The sequence below is a fragment of the Solanum verrucosum genome, unplaced genomic scaffold (genome assembly GCF_900185275.1).
Source record: "Solanum verrucosum unplaced genomic scaffold, falcon-dt-bn FXZP01000287.1, whole genome shotgun sequence".
Classification (NCBI taxonomy): domain Eukaryota; kingdom Viridiplantae; phylum Streptophyta; class Magnoliopsida; order Solanales; family Solanaceae; genus Solanum; species Solanum verrucosum.
This window is the reverse complement of record NW_026020292.1, coordinates 2,538,306-2,560,598: the sequence shown is the minus strand read 5'-3', so window position 1 is coordinate 2,560,598 and position 22,293 is coordinate 2,538,306. Positions and strand designations below refer to the sequence as shown.

General features: G+C 33.7%; 1 protein-coding gene across 1 annotated transcript; it reads left to right on the top strand.

The window, feature by feature from the left end:
• Positions 1–18,389: 18,389 nt before the first annotated feature.
• Positions 18,390–22,082, top strand: LOC125834577 (protein PIN-LIKES 3-like). Its single transcript, XM_049513717.1, has 10 exons — positions 18,390–18,584; positions 18,764–18,843; positions 18,932–19,056; positions 19,298–19,419; positions 20,066–20,236; positions 20,858–20,950; positions 21,027–21,127; positions 21,240–21,292; positions 21,380–21,565; positions 21,950–22,082. The coding sequence occupies exons 1-10, from the start codon at positions 18,450–18,452 to the stop codon at positions 22,072–22,074; spliced, it is 1,191 nt and encodes a 396-aa protein (XP_049369674.1). The 5' UTR covers positions 18,390–18,449; the 3' UTR covers positions 22,075–22,082.
• Positions 22,083–22,293: the final 211 nt, after the last annotated feature.

The following is a 22,293-nucleotide window of genomic DNA, read 5'->3' as shown; positions in this document are numbered from 1 at the left end:
CTGCTACATATTTTTGGTTTTGGGAACTTGTAATTTTGCTTCTAAAACAAATGACAGCTTCCTCTAGCAATCAACCTTCAATAAACCTAGTTGACTCGGTAAATCGGTGTTGGGTTTGGCCCAACTAGAATGCAAGGCGATGTAAAAGGGAGTCCCATTTGGACTCAATCCGAGTAATTCATACAAAAAAAAAAAGTAATTATAATTATAACCATCACTGTCAAACCATACTACTAAAAAGAAAATAAATATAAAATCAAGACAATTATATAATGCAAAGGAAAGTACTAGCTCGTGTCTTACATCAAAAGACCAAGCAAAGTATTAATATGACTTAAAAAAAATGTAGTGTTCCAGATTATTGACAAACATTTGTTGGCATTAACAAATGACAACATTCGGCTACAAATAATAAATGGCAAATAACAAACTTGTCATCATTTAGGGAGAGAAAAAAAAATAACAAAAAAGAAATAAAAAAAAATGATGCATCTCATAAGACGAAAAAGACGGTTATGGATAAGCTATGAACAAGTTGTATTTGACCTTTTGAAAACTTGAACAATTTTAGGAAAATAGTCATTCACAAAAGATGCAGAGAACTCAAAATACTAGAAAAATATAGGAACTCATGACGTAAACAATAGAAGAGATAAAAGAAAATAACGATAGTCATATTGCAAAAATAAGCCAACAACCACCGAATACTCATTACATGACTCTCATTTTAATAACTAATTCATGCTATTCTCAAATATAAAAAAAACTTAAAAAATTAAAAAAAATAAACATAAAGCAAGTCCAGATACATCATTCATAGTAGGATGAACTCATTTTTACCTTTATTCTTAACATGTTATAGTCTTGACTTCGGTGAGTAATCAAACAGTCTCAATATATTAAGAATGACATTGACAGAGATATATGCTAATAGCTTGAAATGGATTAGCAAATTCTTAAACTTAAACCTTTACATCAATAGGGAAACTTTAACTAAACTGAATCTTGATTTAGCATACTATCACTGGAATTTCAACTTAAACATGAATATAATTATCTCATAATAAAACACAGGGTTATGAATCCTGAAGAAATTTAGGCAGGTGACTAAGGACAATATTCAGTTTTAGCATTATCGAGAGCATTTCCTAACCAGTAAAAACATCAACCAGCAACTAATTTAATATCAGAAAACAACCCAACATTCTTGTGCAAAAGATATGTTAGAATCACCATTTTGAGATCCCACATCCCCAATATCAACATCTTAACAATACACAACATTGACGAGGAAATTAGGAACTATACAGAAAGCTAAGAGGAGTTTACCTCTTTTCGAGCAGCAAACAGGGACCGAGCGAGCTGAACAGAGCTTTCCACGACCACAACGAGATTCGAAGAACTCAGGCGAACTTCGACGAGGTGAGAACGGGGAAAACGGAACTAGAAGAAAAAAAAACTCAAAATCCTTTGAAGCTATTTGAGAATATATCTGTTCAGATATCGACTCTATTTGCAACTTTACGTAAATCATTTCTCTATAAACTATATCTCTCTATATCAGTTTTTCTAAAAAAATTGCCAAAATGTTTTCTCCCCCCCCCCCTCAGTTACAAAAGAATTGGGCCCATACCAAATTCAAATCCAAAATCCTTTCACCATTTAGGGACGACACCCTTTCTCTGAAATTTCTCTCCATTCCGAAAGGGGAAATGGGGATGGACGACGGGGATCGATTCCAACGTCATTGGCGCGCTACGTGGCATGATCCCACAACTGCAAGGATGAAAACGCGTGTCTGGTGGCTGGAATCGTACTGCTGAAACAATACTGGGTTGCTTTGCGTCGAGAAAAGAGAAGAAAAAGATGCAGGGGTCGTTTGGGATTGTACGTTGTACGTATTTTTGTTGTATTTTGTGGGCTGTTGGAATTATTAACATTGGGCAGCTTTTGGGTCCTTTTAGAATTGGGAACTCTATCGTGTCGGGGTGTTAGGAGAATTGGGCTGAAATAAGGTATAAAGTGGGCTGGGAAGTTGTTGGGTTGCTGGAAATTGAACTTGGATTGCTGAAAAATTAAGCAGGCCCAAAATTTGATCTTTTAAGGATTGAAATTGGGATTATAGAAATGGGTTGTCATGACCTGAGAGCACCCCCTAGTCGTAGCCGGCGTACTCGACCTCTAGGAGGTCTAATACAAGTCTCTTAGCATTCATTCATCGCATAGACAATAAAAGCAATAAGGAATTTAAATCTTTCTTTACAATCGAAAGAACACCTTTTAATAAAATAGCAAGCGGAAGACTTCTAGACTTTATACATGATGTCCCGAAACCATCTAATACTTTGAATACAACATTGGGACTAAGCCCACTCAATACTATAACGAAACTACAAGACATAAAGGAACATGTTGGGTATTGTCCTCGAATCTATGAGGACTCACCAAGTCTTCATCTTCAAACACCTTAGAAACCTATCCATCAACCATGGAATACCGACATCTCCAAATCCATACACTTTAGTCAAAAGGGAAAGAAAGGGGTTAGCACAATTAAGTACTAAGTATGGAAACCATGCAAAAACATGCTAAAAGGGACGTTTATTGGAGAATCATGCTTTATGTCATTTGACAAAACTTCGCGAAAATCCAAGTATAAGAGTCACAATACTCAATCATAACCAACATACAAGCCATTAACCACTTTAGCACATACTCACACCCATAACCCGTTCTTTCACCTTCAACCATCCACCTCAAGTAACGCTTGGACAACACCTTGTGCAATGTATGAATAGCGTCCTAACCACCATCCACACTAAAGCATCATCCTAAGGCCACCTAACGTGAACTTACCACTTATAATGCTTCATATCACAAGCCATCATGCATAACTAGTACTAATATACAACACATAAACATATTACTCAAATAAGCCATTTCATCATCTTAGAACCTCTATCTAAAGTTACCTTAACACACACCTAAGTAAGACATGAAGTGGCCGCCCATACAACATCTTCATACACACCTAAGTGTTCCTCAAGGCTACCATAGATAATGACCTTTCTATTTTGAACATAATATCAATAAGTCAACATTCATAATACAAGTCAAATATAGCATGCATCTTCATGTTCTAAGCATTTAGGAGCCAACATTCTTCATGAGAGACATTTAGGACACATTCATGTATTTAGAGGACTTTCATACATTAGCCATTAAGGCTTAGGGAACTCACTTTAGCATCTTCAAAGCCTACCTGTGTCATGTGTAGATAGCATCCCATACTACTACTTACACGTTGTAGAACCTATCCAATAACTAGAGTGCACATCCCACATGATGGGAATATGCATTAACCGACATAGACCATACTAGCTAGGCATGGAATCTGGTGTCATAAGACACCACACCGTGGAAGGTGTTCTACTTGCCAAGGGTAGAACTAGGACACATCCCATGTACGCACATGGTTTAAGAGATATCCAAAGATGTTTATTGTACTCTCACCTCATACTCGGGAAGAGCTACCATCTTAACCATATCCACTCGGTGCTTAGCCTTAGTTCCCATAGAGTAATTTCATTCACATATATGTATTAGAGAAGGCACCATCATTAGGTCTACCGACCCATACCACATCTACCAAGAAGGGCACCACAAGGATCTACCGATCAAGGTTCATTAAGGATAACTCATTGACTTTCTTAGAGTGGGCTTTCTACCGTTTCGGTCCACCAACTCTAAGTTGTTCATTTCACACAAGAAGGAGGCACCATCATAGGGTCTACCGCTTCAAGGTTTTACATTCACTTAGGGTCATCATGAAGGGGCACCATGCTTAGGTCTACCGGTTCAAGACATAGCCTAGAAGCCTCATTAATCATTCATAGAAAGGGCACCATACTTAGGTCTACCGATTCTAGACATTCCATCATCATCACATATGAACATTAAGAGAGGACATACTTCCAATCATAATAACAACTTATACAAGATCACTTTGAGATCACATGAACACCTTTACATTCACAACATGAATACCTATACTCATTAGATTCTCATTCAAATCTTTCACATCACATTCACATATATGATATCATGTCAACACTTCAACTTCCTCATACAATGCCTTCAAGGCCATAATCACAATACATTCAACATATAAGAACCTCCATAAGTGGAACACACATCAATCTATCACAATTCTATATCAATTCTACATTAACAATGAAGTTAGGTCAACTTACCCTTTTTCCAAAGCCACAATCACCATTCCTCAATTATTAAACAATTCACAAGAGATAAATATAGATAATAATAGAAAACAACTATTCAACTACAATCTAAGCATAATTTCATCATCATTCAATCATAAACATTCAACCCATATCATAAGCCAAATTTAGGAAACTTGGAAAGACATGGGTTCATGGAATTTTCTTTCTTAAAACCATCAATAAGCATCAATAATAGCATAAATCATCATTAAAAATCATTTAATGCAAGAACCCGTGCTTAGAATCGAAATTAGGGTTTTTGTGATTTTGGAAGAACTTTGAAATCATTTGGATTGAGCTCCTGGAAAGGAAGAATAATCAAGGATAAAGGATCCACATACCTTAATCTTCATGAATCCCACGAATTTTTGAGAAGAAAACACTTGAAAGCTTCAACCCTAGCTTGAGCTTGACCGAGCCGTTCAATGGAGTTCTAGAGAGAAGTTTTTAGGAGAGAAGGGTTTTGATTTAGGGAAAAGTGAAGAATGAGTTCTAAAATACCATATTAAAGTTTTAGTACTCTTAAAATACTTAAAAACACTTAAAATAATAACTCATATATTAATTAGGACTAGGGGTGGATTTACCAACTCACCCCTAAAATGGTCGTGTCCTTTACAACTTTTCCAGGTTCATTCCACGCCTACCAGACCACGGACCGTGGCCTGGTCCATGCCCTATCAATGGGATTCGTGGTTTGGGACTGAGAGTCAGCCTGCAGGGCTTGCTACTACGGACCAAGACTGTTGGTCGTGGTTTGACCCACGAGCCGTAGGTTATGGCCGTAGTTTGGCCACTTTTGGCCAACTATGGTTTTTCCTTAGGGCTTTGGGGCTTAGACTTAGGGTCCTCAAGGACCCTTAGGGTGGTCCTTGGGGAGTCGTACCTTGACGTCTAACCCCTAAACACCTCAAGCATGGCTCGAAACAACATCAAACAGCATCAAAACTCAAGATGAACACAAACGAATACACGTTAGGCTCTAGTTACTCTAGTTTGTTTTTAGGGTCCTCACATTATCCCTCACTTGGGAACATTCGTCCTCGAATGACACTTGAACACGTTAAGGGGTAATGACTCAAGACTAGCAGTCCACAATCTTACATATAACATTATAAACATCACACATATCTAGGAGGAACATCAACTCCACATCAACAAGGCTCAAACAACTTCATGCAATTCAAGAAAGTAGGAATACATCTACCTACTTCTTATGCATCAAACCTTCACATTCTTCATTTCATTGGAGGAACTTCCTTCTCCAATTCACATCATTCTCATCATAACATCAATAAACACAATATGCAATTTCCTCATAAAAGCACATTATGCAACATTTTCAAGAACACAATTAAGCATGCTCAATAAGTCAACTGATGTAACATTTAAGCATGTTCACCATTTCACTTCATGAAGCAAATAGACAACTCATACTAGATGCACATCAACAAGAGGAACACAATTCATGAAAACTCATTCTCTCATTTAACAAGAATTCAACTAGAACATGCATAACATAAGGAGAACATATGGAAACTCATTTTTCACACAAGACTCCAAAACATAAAACAACCTACTAGGAACTCTTTGTTTTAGGCTTGAATAGGCACATAAAGAAAGAGGTAAGGATATCAACACTTCTCATCAACCTTACTACTCAACATACCATCCCCTCCTTAAGGGTAAACCCAACTAAGGTCAACATGACATAGGAACCTCAATTAAGAAACCATCAACATACCGGAGCCTTTAAACTAGGAAGGTCCTCATTAAGCAACTCTTGCTCACATCAACCTTACCACCTCACTCCAAGGTCTCACATGAGTCTACCACACCGAGTCTAAACTCCTCAACTCACTACACCTCTTGAGATGAAAACATCTATCAAGCCTAACTCATGAACATCAAAGACTCTCAAAAGCCTTACTATCTAGCCACAATATCCCCCACTTAGGAGAAAACTCATACTAACTCTTTCAAACTTCACTCTTTCCCATCCTAAGGTCGGAGCAAGACACACTAAACCTTCATACCCATCACACCTAAGCATTTCTAAAACACCACATTTCACTAACTCTTTCAATACTCCCCCAAACTCATCATAACTAAGTCGGATTCTACCAATAATTCAAAATCATAAGGCATCTCATTCAATCTCAAGTTAACATCACAATCTTCCACCTCACATCTATCAAGTCACTAATCCATAGTTGGCATCACAACCAACCTTTTCTCTCCCTCAACCCTTGCAATATAAACCTCCCAACAGACGTCACACTCTAAGGACCATCACATAAGGAACAAGGGAAAAGCATTATAGAGCGAAACTCTATAGCACGACTTGAAGAATGCAGCACTCAATAGCCTCATATTCATAATGTGGTGCGCTTCACATTATGAACAAGACACTACTAGATGTGGTTTGAGACAACCTAAGACCATTACAAAACCTTATGCTCTAATACCAAGTTTGTCACGACCCGAGAGCACCCCCTAGTCATAACCGGCGTACTCGACCTCTCGGAGGTCTAATACAAGCCTCTTAGAATTCAATCATCGCATATACACGAAAAACCATAAGGAATTTAAAACTTTCTTTACAATTGAAAGAACATCTTTTAATAAAATAGCAAGCGGAAGACTTCTAGACTTTATACATGATGTCCCAAAACCATCTAATACTTTGAATACAACATTGGGACTAAGCCCACTCAATACTATAACAAAACTACAAGAAATAAAGCAACATGTTGGGTATTATCCTCGAATCTATGAGGACTCACCAAGTCTTCATCTTCAAACACCTTAGAAACCTATCCATCAACCATGGAATATCGACATCTCCAAATCCATACACTTTAGTCAAAAGGGAAAGAAAGGGGTTAGCACAATTAAGTACTAAGTATGGAAACCATGCAAAAACATGCTAAAAGGGACGTCTATTGGAGAATCATGCTTTATGCCATTTGGTAAAACTTCATGAAAATCCAAGTATAAGAGTCACAATACTCAATCATAACCAACATACAAGTCATTAACCACTTTAGCACATACTCACACACATAACCCATTCTTTCACCTTAAACCATCCACCTCAAGTAACCTTTGGACAACACCTTGTGCAAAGTATGAATAGTGTCCCATACCACCGTCCACACTAAAGCATCATCATAAGGCCACCTAACGTGAACTTACCACTTATCATGCTTCATATCACAAGCCATCATGCATAACTATTACTAATATACAACACATAAACATATTACTCAAATAAGCCATTTCATCATCTTAGAACCTCTATCTAAAGTTACCTTAACACACACCTAAGTGAGACATGAAGTGGCCGCCCATACAACATCTTCATACACACCTAAGTGTTCCTCAAGGCTACCATAGATAATGACCTTTCTATTTTGAACATAATATCAATAAGTCAACATTCATAATACAAGTCAAATATAGCATGCATCTTCATGTTCTAAGCATTTAGGAGCCAACATTCTTCATGAGAGAAATTTAGGACACATTCATTTATTTAGAGGACTTTCATACATTAGCCATTAAGTCTTAGGGAACTCACTTTAGCATCTTCAAAGCCTACTCGTGCCATGTGTAAATAGCATCCTATACTACTACCTACACGTTGTAGAACCTATCCAACAACTAGTGTGCACATCCCACATAATGGGAATAGACATTAACCGACATAGATCATACTAGCTAGGCATGGAATCCGGTGTCATAAGACCCCACACCGTGGAAGGTGTTCTACTTGCCAAGGGTAGAACTAGGACACATCCCATGTAGGCACTTGGTTTAGGGGATATCCAGATATGTTCATTGTACTCTTGTCTCATACTCGGGAAGAGCTACCATTTTAACCATATCAACTCGGTGCTTAGCCTTAGTTCCCATTGAGTAATTTCATTCACATGTATGTACTAGAGAGGGAACCATCATTAGGTCTACCGACCCATAGCACATCTACCAAGAAGAGCACCACAAGGATCTACCGATCAAGGTTCATTAAGGATTGCTCATTGACTTTCTTAGAGTGGGCTTTCTACCGTTCTGGTCCACCAACTCTAAGTCTATCATTTTACAGAAGAAGGAGGCACCATCATAAGTTCTACCGCTTCAAGGTTTTACATTCACTTAGGGTCCTAGGGTCATCATGAAGGGGCACCGTGCTTAGGTCTACCGGTTCAAGACATAGACTAGAAGCCTCATTAATCATTCATAGAAAGGGCACCATACTTAGGTCTACCGATTCTAGACATTCCATCATCGTCACATATGAACATTAAGAGAGGACATACTTCCAATCACAATACAATAACAACTTATACAAGATCACTTTGAGATCACATGAACACCTTTACATTCACAACATGGTTACCTATACATCATTAGATTCTCATTCAAATCCTTCACGTCACATTCATATATATGATATCATGTCAACACTTCAACTTTCTCATACAATACCTTCAAGGCCATAAGCACAATACATTCAACATATAAGCACCTCCACCATAAGTGGATCACACATCAATCTATCACAATTCCATATCAATTCTACATTAACAATGAAGTTAGGTCAACTTACCCTTTTTCCAAAGCCACAATCACCATTCCTCAATTATTCAACAATTCACAATAGATAAACATAGATAATAATAGAAAACAACTATTAAACTCAATCTAATCATAATTTCATCATCATTCAATCATAAACATTCAACTCATTTCATATGCCAAATTTAGGAAACTTGGAAAGACATGGGTTCATGGAATTTTCTTTCTTAAAACCATCAATAAACATAAATAATAGAATAAATCATCATTAAAAATCATTTAATTCAAGAACCCATGCTTAGAATCGAAATTAGGGTTTTTGTGTTTTTGGAAGAACTTTGAAATCATTTGGATTGAGCTCCTTCAAAGGAAGAATAATCTAGGATAAATGAACCCCATACCTTAAACTTCATGAATCCCATGAATTTTTTAGATGAAAACACTTGAAACCTTCAACCCTAGCTTGAACTTGACCTAGCCCTTCAATGGGGTTCTAGAGAGAAGTTTTTAGGAGAGAAGGGTTTTGATTTAGGGAAAAGTGAAGAATGAATTCTAAAATACCATAATAATGTTTTAATACTCTTAAAATACTTAAAAAACACTTAAAATAATAACTCGTATATTAATTAGGACTAGGGTGAATTTACCAACTCACCCCTAAGTTGGCAGTGTCCCTTACAGCTTTGCAGGTCCATTCCACGCCCACCAGACCACGGACTGTGGCCTGATCCATGCCCCGTCAATGGGGTCCGTGGTTTGGGACTAAGAGTCAGCCTGCAGGGCCTGCAACTACGGACCAAGACTACTGGTTGTGGTTTGACCCACGAGTCGTAGGTCATGGCCGTAGTTTGGACACTTTTGGCCAACCATGATTTTTCCTTGGGGCTTTGGGGCTTTGGGGCTTTGGGGCTTTGGGGCTTAGACTTAGGGTCCACCTCAAGGACCCTTAGGGTGGTCATTGGGGAGTCGTACCTTGACGTCTAACCCCTAAACACCTCACCCATAGCTCGGAACAACATCAAACATCATCAAAACTCAAGATGAACACCAACGAACACACGTTTGGCTCTAGTTACTCTAGTTTGTTTTTAGGGTCGTCACATGGGTATATTTATAAATAAAAATAGCCAAGTGTATTAAGAATGTTATGTAAAGAATTTGGCTAAAATTTAAATGAGATGAATTAATATAATCAACTAACGAACTTCCTAATTTCAATGAAATAAAATAATAAATTTAACTAAACTAAATTACTCAAAATTAAAACCATAATTTAAACTAAACTAATTTAATAAAAATATTTAAGTAAGAAATAAAATCTTTTGAGATGATTTTCAAATATTCATAATATATACTAATTATATACATAATTATGTAAAACCATATATATTATGTAAAAATTATAAAAATGATAAAATTAATTAAAAATAACTTGAAAATATTTTGAACTTTATAAAATTTAATTATTTCAAATCATTTGAAATTTAAGAAGCTCGATGGTTAATATATATTGTGGAGGTCCAAAATTGGGTGTTAACACATATCCTGGTTGTGTCCTTCTCCAGTGATATAGTCCATTTCCTGAGATTTATTCACCTGGAATGTTGTTATCTTATTGCTAGAATCATGTGGGTCTGGGTCCAGAGTTCGAGCTAAATTTCTCACATCTCCTTCTCCCAAATCAACCTTTTGATCATTGAGGTTTAGAGGGTGATCCATCTTAGCAAGGGTTAGTTGGGGCCATGTTTGCTCTGCTTCACTTCTTGAGCCTTGTACAACTCCTTCCAAATTAACTCTTTTAGGGATGTGAACTTTGCCTTTGAACCTTTGTTTTTTAGCCGGAAGGTCTTTGATGAGATTTGGTTCATTGATGTTAACATCTTCTTTGTTGCTTTGAATTTGCTTTTCTATGTTCTGTAGATAAGGTTGTACTTCTTTTCTAGCTTTCCTGACTCTTAAATTATGATGGTGCCTTTCACTTTTATCCTTTTGCCTTTTATTCGTCTTGCTTTGTCGGTCTTTGTCCCATCTTGCACTTTTGTTAACAAACAAAGTGTTTTGTTTGTTTTCTTGCTCGTGATCCTTGTTCTCGTTCAGATCATTATTATCAATGGTTAAGTCCATCATCTCCTATACATAAAGGTGATTGAACACGTTGTTCTCATGTTTGCTACTGTTAACGTCTAAAGATTTTGTTTCCTCCATCTTGTTTAGTTGTAGGTTCACCCGGTTAGTCTCCTTTCTCATTGTTTTTCCCTTTTCCTTTCTTCTTTTCCACATGTTTTTAGCCCTCTTCTATTTCAATAGTTAAGGCCTCTAGATCTTCTTGGCAATTCATATCCATATGCATCTCTTTATGCTGAAGCAAACACTGATTATCAGAAAAAGTTTCAGCAGTCGTACCTGGATTTTGTGTGGCCCCATCGATTTTATGCTTGTCATTGTTGTTTTCTTTTTGGGATTCAACTTCTTTAATATTTGCTCTGTTGAAATTTTATTTTGTTGCTGATAAATTTGATGGACAATCTCGCATTTCTCTTTTGTATGCCCTTGAATTTTGCAATGGATGCAAAATTCAGGGATATTTTTGTACTCAATCTTCTGATTGAATGCTTCCATTTGTCCTTCCGAGCTCTTTATTGTCACTTGAATTTCAGTAATCAAAGGCTTTATGAGGTCTATTTCCACCCTCATATTGGCTGTTGTAGGTCTCGTCTTTGATTGAGTTGCTTTGTCCATGACAATAGGGGTTCCAATTGGTTCCACAATTCTACAAAGAGCTGCCCATTCATAGTAGTGCCACAGGAGGTATGGTAAATTGATTCATACTGAAGCTAAAGTTGTCTGTTTGTTTGGTTTGAAATTTGTCGTCCATCATTGGATCTTCATTGAATGATCTCCACTTAACTGAATGAAGTTGCAGGAAGCTATAGTGTTGTAGTCTTCTTCACTTTCAGCATCAATGAAAATGTGTTTCCCATCTTTTGCCCCAATTTTCACATGACGTTTGGTTTATATAATTTTTGCAAAATCTTCACTAATTTTATCAATTTGTAAGCGATTTCGCTCGAATTTCCACACCAGAGTCCATTTGCAAGTATCGGCTTGGAGGTCGTGTTCTTCCTTGGTAAAGCTGACAACAGATTTTCCATTAATTATTTCATGTTTCCTTGGTTGCAGTTTGATTCTGCCTTTGATGAAGTTTTGGGATCGAAAACCCAAAGCGGTCTTGTAGCTCGATTGCTCATCGGAGTTGGTGTTTTGTCCCTGGTTATTGGTACTCCTTTGGGAGTTTCTGGCTAGAGGGGGGAAACCATTCGGGTCTGGGTCTGGGGGTCTGGGGGTCTGGCGGTCTTTTGCCTAAGGAGGTCGATGTCGAGTTTCATGTCTGAGCTTCCCTTTGACTAGCAATTACCGGCAAAATCTTTTCCGTTAATGTAAGAGAACGATCTGTGTTCTCCTTAGTCTATTAGATAGTTAAGTCCTGGTTACACATTTTAACATGCTCTAAATTTTGGCAAGCTATAAGCCCATGTGTTTGATAATCCATATTTTATACAAATCTCATAATGTTAAGAGTAATTACATTTTATCCGTACTCTTTATCAAAATACAAAAAATCCTTAAATTTGGTGGAATACAGATACATCCCAAAGCATTCCCGATATATCGCGTTCAATTTTGGATACACCGCTCAATGTCCCAATACATCGAGACTTCGAATACACCGCTCAATGTCCTGATACATCGCATCTCAATTTTGGATACATCACTCAATGCCCCGATACATCACATATGTTCTGATACATCGCATAAACTGATGTATTCGACTGATGCATCTCGTAAAGTGATATCCGATCGATACATCGAAAAAAGTGATGTATCCAAGAATAGGAGAGAGTAGGGATTTTTATAATTTTTTTAAATGATATTTTTATTTTTAAAATATGATAAAATAAGTTGTGTAATAGATAACTTTTTCTATTTTATTCCCTGAAGGCCTTTGAATATTAAAGTCAATAAAACGTAACCAGTAAAGTGTAAACTAGCTTTAGATTCAGATATAACTTGTTTTTACTTCGATTATATAAATCTGATTTTGATTTTTGGGTGTATCAACTAAGATCCTGTTTGACATTGTTGTTGGGAGCCGAGAAACACTTATTTTGAGGGAAAAACACTTTTATTTGAAAAATTAGGTGTTTGGCAAACCTATAAAAACTGCTTTTAAATGAAAGCATAAGCATTTTTTCTGGTGTCAGAGTCGGAAAGAAGCTTAAAATTTCTGCTTCTTATAAAAAAGCAGAAGCAGAAATAAAATTTTTTTTTTCAGACTAAAATATCCTTATATATATATATATATATATATATATATATATATATATATATATCTAGTTTCTTTCTATAATATAATTTTAATATTAAAAGTTCGTTAATACTTGTCCTTTATCGTAATTTAACTCTCAAAAACATTTTTAAAAAAAAAATTAGTCAAACACAATTTACTTATAAAAACATTTTTCAAATAATTTAACCAAACAAAAATTATTATTTTTAAAAACACTTTTCTAAAAAACTATTTTTAAAAAATGTATGAAAATAAGCCGTTTATAACGGCAGTAATGACAAACAAGCTCTAATAGACAAATGGATCCACAATGATTTGACTAAACTTGAAAAGCAATATTGCTTGGTCATAAAATGTAAGATATACGGATGGCTACGAATGACTCTACGATATCATGTGCAATTATTAATTCAAGTCATGAATTAAATCGGTAAGAACATACTCTATTTATTAGTCTTTGTTCTTAATTACTTGTTTACTTTTGAATTGATATACCTATTAAGAAAAGAATAATTGACATAGTAAATTTATCATTTTAGCCTTATTAATTATGAAGTGTATGAATTAAAAAGCTAAGGTTTTCAAAAAGTTTACCCTTTTCAAAGTAATTAATTGAGGGTATAATAGATAATTTTTTTTGTCCTTTCTTGATTTGTCAAAATGGACAAGTAATTAGGGACAACTAAAAAAGAAAAAATGGACAAGTAATTAGACATAGGGAGTATCTAAATTGTTATATTAGGGCTTTGCTTAAATCAATTAAACCTTACTCTCCCCTAATTACTTGTCCACTTTTGAATTGACACACCTATTAAGAAATCAATTATTGACATAGTGAGTTTACCATTTTACCCCTATTAATTATAAAGTGGATGGATTAAAAATTTAAGATTTTCAAGAAATTCTACATTTTTCAAAGTAATTAATTGAGAGTATAATAGGTAAAATTATTTTGTCTTTTCTTAATTTGTCAAAATAGATAAGTAATTAGGAACAATTATAAAAGAAAAAGTGGACAATTAATTATGAACAAAGGAGTATCAATTAATTTCAACTTCTAATAATTTCTAACGTCGATTGTAATTAGTTGGAAACAACAATTATTGAATTTCAAGCATATGGACGTCAATAATTGTTATTTCCAACTAACCACAATTGACATTAGATTAGAAATAACTGGAAAAAATGTCACGTGGAACAAAAGTAGATGCATGACAGCAGGTCGGACATATAGTTGATTTTGTGCTACAAACTAAACCTTTACTTTTAATTTTTTTTTTCTAAATTCTTACTTAATTAAGAATACATGACATAAGTTAAAATCAATTGATAAGATTAAAGGATTAAATTGATTAAAGCAAAGCCCTAATATCATAGTTTAGATAATATATATGTTCTTATTGATTTAAAAAAAAAAATCAATTATTTCTCCGATTTATTTCATTTTTTCCCACCCCTTCACGCTGAAACAAATTTCGGTGTAAATTTTTTGGCAGAATCAGAAACTCATGAATGAAGAAATAATCTTTCAGTTTTGTACTATGAAAATCAATTTCCTGTAGATAATTATTAAATAAAAAATCAATAGAAAAAAATTTAATATATTACTATGATATATTGTGAGATTACAATTTTTTTTAAAGAACATATATGAAAATAACGTATTCTTCGTGAATCACGACGCTTTAGTTCTCACCGAGAAAAAACCAACAAGAATGAATAAAACCTGTGATGAAGTGAAGTGAAGCTAGCAATATAATTCTAAACAACTACAATTTTGACACGTTTTAGTGCTTTTTTGTCTCCATGTGAAATCCCCCATGCTGAAAACTAATTTATGTTAAATGAAATATAACCAAAGTAAAAAATAAAATAAAATAAAATGTAAGAGAAAAGACAGATAAAAAGTGTTTCACACTCGCGCCACATCATGATTATATCATTGCCACATTAATAATTGTGTCCGATTTCTAAAAAAAAATTTATCCATGTCACCCAATTGCTTCTTATTCCCAATACACTATCAAACTCACCATTAAATCATCATCATTATTGTCATTATCACCAAATTCACTTCGCCTCCACCATAGATTTCACCTCCCACAACTAAACTCACCATTAGAATCTTTTCACAAGCACTGCCATCATAAAAAAATTGATAACAACCATAATAAATTTGGTTAAATTCACCATCGGAATCACATCACCACCATTACCACCACTGAAATTCATCACAATCATAATCATAAATTTTAGCATTCACATTAAAATCACAAGTTTCATTGCCATTAATGAAAATAAAAGTCATACAATCACTAATTTTTATTTTTTTCTAACCACCATCAAGCTGGCCACCAAAAAAGATCTATGAAGATATATTAAAAAATTAGATTTTGTGCAAAATCCGGAAGCTTTCACATAGAAAAAGAAAGATTTGAAAATTTTATTATTTCATATGCTCACAATCAACAAATAAATAAATATATATATATATATATATATATATATATATATAAATTGAATAATCAGTGTTCGACTTGACAAATTTGATATGGGACTAGTAAATTTCTCGTTGGAAAATTTTTCGAACTGAGAACCTAATTTATTGAACAACTTCGTCAATCTTTGCCGTGGAATTCTATCCCTCAATCTTCTCTTGTGTTTTTCTCTTGAAAACTCACCATGAAAAAAAATATTATTTTTCTCATTAACCATAGCAAAAAGAATGTTCATGATAAGAAAAAATGAAGGAGAAGAAAGGTAGGGTAGCGTGAAGGAGAAGGGTGGGGGTGATATTTTTTTTTTTTTACTTTATTTTAACTCAAACACGCCTTATTTAGTTTTATTTCCACGCCAGCTTTGAGGGTGGTATTAAATTCACTTTTGAGTAGTATAGGTGTGTAATAGGTCGTCCCAATAATTTAAGCGTATAACTGACTTTTCGCGACAAGTTTAAGAGTGAATTTATGTCTTTTTCTTAAAATGAAATGATAAAACTTTGTCCACATAGGCCGTAAACGTGGTTGAATTGGTGTAATATGTGGTATTTTATAAGAGATATCAAGGATTGAATCTTTTTGTTGATATTTCCTCGGTTAAATTTATTGTGTTAGGCTTATTTAAAATACCACATATTACATCAATTAAACTGAGAATTGTCATGAGTAATTTCTGAACAAGAAAGCTATATTGATATGCAATAATTAAATCTTTGATATTTAAAAAAGAAAATAACGACAATTAAATATACATATGCTCTTATAATATCATTGACTAATTAGTAATTTTTTAACAAGAAACTTTAATGATACCACAACAATATACATGTACTCTTATAGTATCATTGACTAATGAGTAATCTCTAAACAAGAAACCTTAATAATACCAATACAGTATATATATATATATATATATATTATTTATGCTGAGTATCAGTTAAGTAAAATTATCAACCTTAATGATACCAATACAGTATATGATACTGATCTAATATCAATTAAGCGAAAATTATCACCCTCAACGAAGGGGGTATGAGCTGTGAATGACCTGAGAACCCCCTTATACTTGGATCCGTTTGTAAGTTAGACCCTTATATTTATGACTTTGTCAGCTGAACCCTTCAACTCACTGAAACACAATATTTTAAACCCCTCTGACTATTGACCAAACTTATGTGACATTAATATTGTTGAGTTGGAAAAATATGTCATCACATGCATTCTAAAGAGAGTGAATTTAAAATATTTTATATTAAAAAATATTATTTTAAAAAAAAAAAAAAAACTGAAAAAGCTGGATAAAAAAACCACCTTCAACCCCTCCTCCCCTCACACCCACAGCCCCACCCCACCCCAGTCCCAACTTTCAGATCCACCCCTCCTTCTACTTCTGCTTAACACCCCATCCAAACCTTTTATTCTACCCCTAAATGCTCTCTCAGAATTATTTTTTTTAATTTCAAATCAATACACTTTTTGGTTATTTTCGTTCGGCACATTTTCACTCTTAAATTTTAATTCCGTGAGTATCTTTTGAATTTCGTATATTTAATGTGAAGTGTGATATTAGATACTAAAATTTTGAAAAGCTCCATCATAAGCTTGAGGAAGCTTGAAGAACTATAGATTGGTTTTGTGAATTTATGAAATTATTTTGAAATTGTGATGAGAATTTTTTAGGTTTGTGTTTGTGAACTTATAAAATTCAAATTATATAGACAAGACTTTCATTTATTGCATGAATTTGACTCTCAATTTTAGAGCAAATATGAAGAACATAAAGTTCAACATTTTCAGTATTATTCTCCAAAAATATTTTTTTTCTTTTTAATATTTAATATGTTATGTGTCACTAAAAACGACGTTAAATTTCACGTGTAAAATGAGTGTACACACCCATTCACATCAGATGGGAAAAATGGGTTTATAAATTATTGTATTTTAGTGGAGTTTAAGGGTTCAGTTGACAAACTTATGAGTATAAGAGTCCAGCATACAAACTGAGCCAAGTACAAAGGCCTTCCAAGTCATTTCGCCTTTTAAAATTAGATATAAACATGCAATTATTTTAAATTTTATGACTCATTTATATAGTTTTTCCTTATTATTTCTAGTTTCTGACTAATGATTATGGTCCATCCAACTTGTATAACTGAGACCTAGCCATTTGATTTACCAACCATTCTAAACCATAATAAATCTTAGTACTATAATAATGTTAATAAATTCAAACTGTAACTACTATCAACTTTTAAGGGTCCTTTGGTGTGAAGGATAACTTCAAAATAGTCCTGAGATTATAGTGTCACGTAATTTGTTGTTTGGTTGGCAAGTCCAGAATAACTTATCATGGAATTAATAATAAGTACCGGAATACGTTATCTCTTCTCTTGGGTGGTATAGTAATCCCGGGATAACTTATCCCGAGATAAAATGACCAAATGACAAAAATGTCCCTTTAAACACTTTTTATACATTACTTTTCACATTCATGAAGGGTATTTTTATAAACTTATATGTTGTTCTTAAGATTTATTATTTTGAATACAACAAACCAAACACTAAATAAAAAATAATCTTAGCATAGTTTATTTCATCATAACTAATCTTATCATAATTTATCACATCATAACTTGGTACCTTACTATACATACTTCCTATATATATAACTCTCTATATATCTACGTATTGAACTATTATAAAAGTCTGGTCAAAGTTGCTCAACTTAATTAATTGAGGATGGCATTTGTGGAGTTGTTTGTGGTGGCATTAGTGCCTGTTCTTAAAACACTCATAATTACTGCTGTTGGTTTATTCCTTGCTCTTGAACGTATCAATCTTCTTGGCTCCACTGCAAGACACCATTTGAACAATGTAACTTTTCTCTCTTCTTTTAAATCTATTACCTTAATTTCGTGCACAGACATAGATTCATTTTTTTCGTATCTAATTCAGATTCACAATCTTTCGCGGATTGGTAAGAAGTCGGTTAATATAATTGAACAAAGAAATTAAACAAGTAATTTTTTTTTGTTGTTGAATGGTTGGAGCAGCTTGTGTTTTATATATTTACTCCAGCGTTGGTGGCAAGCAGCTTGGCTGAAACAGTAACATCGAGCAACATTATTTCATTGTGGGTACATTTTCTTTTATGTGCTACATTAATATTATTTATTTAATTAATTACTCAATAATAATTATGTATTTTTTTTTATGTATAGATGGTTCATGCCAGTAAACATCCTTCTCACCTTTATTATCGGTTCAGTACTTGGATGGATACTTGTGAAAATCACAAAAACTCCCATACATCTCCATGGCCTAGTTATTAGTTGTTGTTCTGCAGGTAAACAAACTCGAGTTTAGTTCTAATTTTGCACGTCTGAGATCATAAAATTAAAAACATTTTGGTAATTTTACATATATTTAGTTAGACCGTGAGATTCAAATATTCTTCTTTACTTTCTTGAATTTCATGCCAAATATAAAATCAGACAAATAAATTAAGACGGAGGGAATAGTATTTATAATTTTCTATAGGAAAATGAAATCTGAATCTCATATTTTTTTTTCTTCTGAATATATAGGGAATTTGGGGAACTTGCTTCTCATAATAATTCCAGCAGTATGTGAGGAGAAGAATAGTCCTTTTGGGGATTCAATTACATGCTCCACTAATGGGAAGGCCTATGCATCACTATCTATGGCGGTATCACTACGTACACAACTCTCTTTTTAATAGTACAAGGCAGAGGTATCAAATGGGTCGGTTGGTTGAAACTGAAGATATTAAAATGAGTTAAAATAGAAATTGGGTTGGGTATTGATCCACCCAAGTTTATTTTGGGCTCAAATAGGCTTAAACACGGGTTAGATCTCTTGACCTGCTCAATTTGACCAGTTTAATCTCAATCATTTTAATATACTGTTATTTAAGTTTTATAACCACAATTTGAATTTTAATTCAAGAAAATTTAAAAAAAGAAAATATAGATGGATAGATAAATCCTTAAAGATATAAAATAGATAGGAAGTTATACATTCAATATAGGAATATACATTATATCAATAAAAATAAAGAGTCTTAAAATGGGTAGAAATTGAAGATTAAATTGAGTTCAATGGAGGATTCTCTTAAAATGAGTTAAAGTTTGAATGAGTTGAGACTGAACTCAATACAAATTATCTTGAGTCCAACTTTTAAAATTTTGGACAAGTTACCTATAGTTGGGCTCATCTTTGACATCTCTAGTACTAGGTCAATTTTCAAAATAATTACATTAAAATTAATAGTATGTAAGATTAATTTGTGGTTTGTATTATATTTCATATTTTAATTAATTATATATGTGTAGGTAGGAGCAGTGTATATTTGGACATATATCTATAACATGATTCGAGCATCTGGAAGTCAACATAATAATACCTCAACACAAGTCCCAAAATTACCTCCAATGGATATGGAACATGAATCTCAACTTGCACTGCCTCTCATTGCATATCAAACCACACATGATCATCATCAGGTTACTTTCTTTAAAATAGAAATCGACTTTTATTACTATGTGATGTGATATAGTGTAAAACAATCTTTGAGTCTTTTTTACTGCATCAGGTGATCAACTAAACACATAGTAAAGTACCAAGTAATAATTGTTAAAACTTAAGTTAACATGTTAAAAGTTAAAACACACAATTAAGCAAGATGACCTTTTGTTTATCAGTAAAACGATCATATGTAGTTAAATTTATCTTGGTTCAGCTCTTTTCTAGGTCCGATTATTAGTAGTTATTGTCAGGTTAGCGAGCAAAATCAAATGAACTAAGTAAAAGCTAAGTGTAAAGAATATGAAGTTGTTAGTTAAGATAGCGCCCAAGTCCAAGAATGCTACGTAATTATTATTAGTGAATAATGTAAACTTGGAGTTCAAGAAGTAGCTAGTATATTGCTAGAATTAGAATCCCCTTACAATGGGAGGAAACAAACTATTTATTATACCTTACAATAGTGAGGCATCAACAAATAAGAAGGCCATGCTCAAGCCCTAATTAAAGTACCAAAATTAATGGTCATGGGCCACGCGATGATATATTATCGTGAGTGGTACTGCCAGCTAATATTTCTATTTAATAATATTATTGTACAGGGACATGCTGTGAAAAAGATGAAACAACATATCAAAATATGGACACAAAGAATCAAGTTCAAAATGTTATTTGCACCCTCAACAATAGCTACGGTACGACCACATGGTTTAATCATGTACTAATTTTTTCAACTGAGAATATAATCTGCAAATTATGTAATTTTTACAGATTGTTGGGATCTTAATTGGCGTATCATCTTTGCTAAGAAAGTTAATCATTGGAAATGAGGCTCCATTGCATGTCATCGATAGCTCTGCATCTATGCTTGGGTATAACAAATTAAAGCTCAATTTTGGATATTTTAATTTGTACTAATACTATAGTATAGTATATGACAATTAATTAACTCAACGTATTACACTCATGTGTTTTGTGCTACAGAGAAGCTGCAATACCAGCAATGACATTGATAGTTGGAGCAAATCTTCTTAAAGGTTTGGTTTCGTAGCAGGTCACTTACCTTATTTTTCTTAGCTGATCAGATCAGTTACCGATCGATAATGTAAAAATTATAAGTGCAGGGCTGAAAAAGTCAGAAGTAGGTGTGTGGATTGTGATAGGCATTCAAGTCATACGTTATGTAGCATTGCCACTATCAGGAATTTGTGTTGTCAAAGTTGCACGTCATTATGGGTTGGTTGGATCAGATTCATTATATCAGTTTGTACTTCTCTTGCAATATGCACTTCCCTCTGCCATGACCATAGGTACATATTACATATTACATGGTCATCTCATTTCTAATTTAAAACATGTCATAAATATTTATGTTGCGATACAAGTTTTGTCATTTTAAGAGTAATTAAAAATATAAAGTTATTTTTTTTTAAAATTTAAATATTTGTCATTCTTTTTTGAAATTGACTAAGATGTAAAATGTGTAGCAAAAAATATATCTTTTAGTTTACCTAATAATGTTTCTTTTACGCTGCGAAGTTTATATATATATATATATATATATATATATATGTAGAAATCAAAGTTTTATTCTAGGGAGGATGCAAGATAATCTATGTAATTACTTTTCTAATTTCAAAAGCAATTTTGCTCTCATTCTTTTCCTTTAATATTTTTGGTTGGCAAATGGGCAGGTACAATTACACAGTTGTTTGAAGTTGGTGAAAGTGAATGTTCAGTGATTATGCTATGGAATTATGCTCTGGCATCAGTTGCACTTACTCTATGGACGACTTACTACATGTGGATTTTATCTTAAGTTATTTGTACAAAATAGAGATGATTATAGTCCAATATTTTTCGTTATATATATATATATATATATATGTGTGTGTGTGTGTGTGTGGAGAAGGGCTAAAAGTACTATTGAAAACTCAATTTAGAAGCTCAACTTTAGAGAGAAGAAGAATTGAAGGCTTCATTATCAACTGGGAAAACTAACCTACTGCTATTACAATGCTGTATTTATATACACATT

Coding starts and splice junctions, on each gene's coding strand:
- LOC125834577 (XM_049513717.1), top strand. CDS start 18,450: ATGGCATTTGTGGAGTTGTTTGTGGTGGCATTAGTGCCTGTTCTTAAA. Junction 21,128..21,239: donor AGCTCTGCATCTATGCTTGG/GTATAACAAATT, acceptor TTTGTGCTACAG/AGAAGCTGCAATACCAGCAA. Junction 21,293..21,379: donor TGGAGCAAATCTTCTTAAAG/GTTTGGTTTCGT, acceptor TTATAAGTGCAG/GGCTGAAAAAGTCAGAAGTA.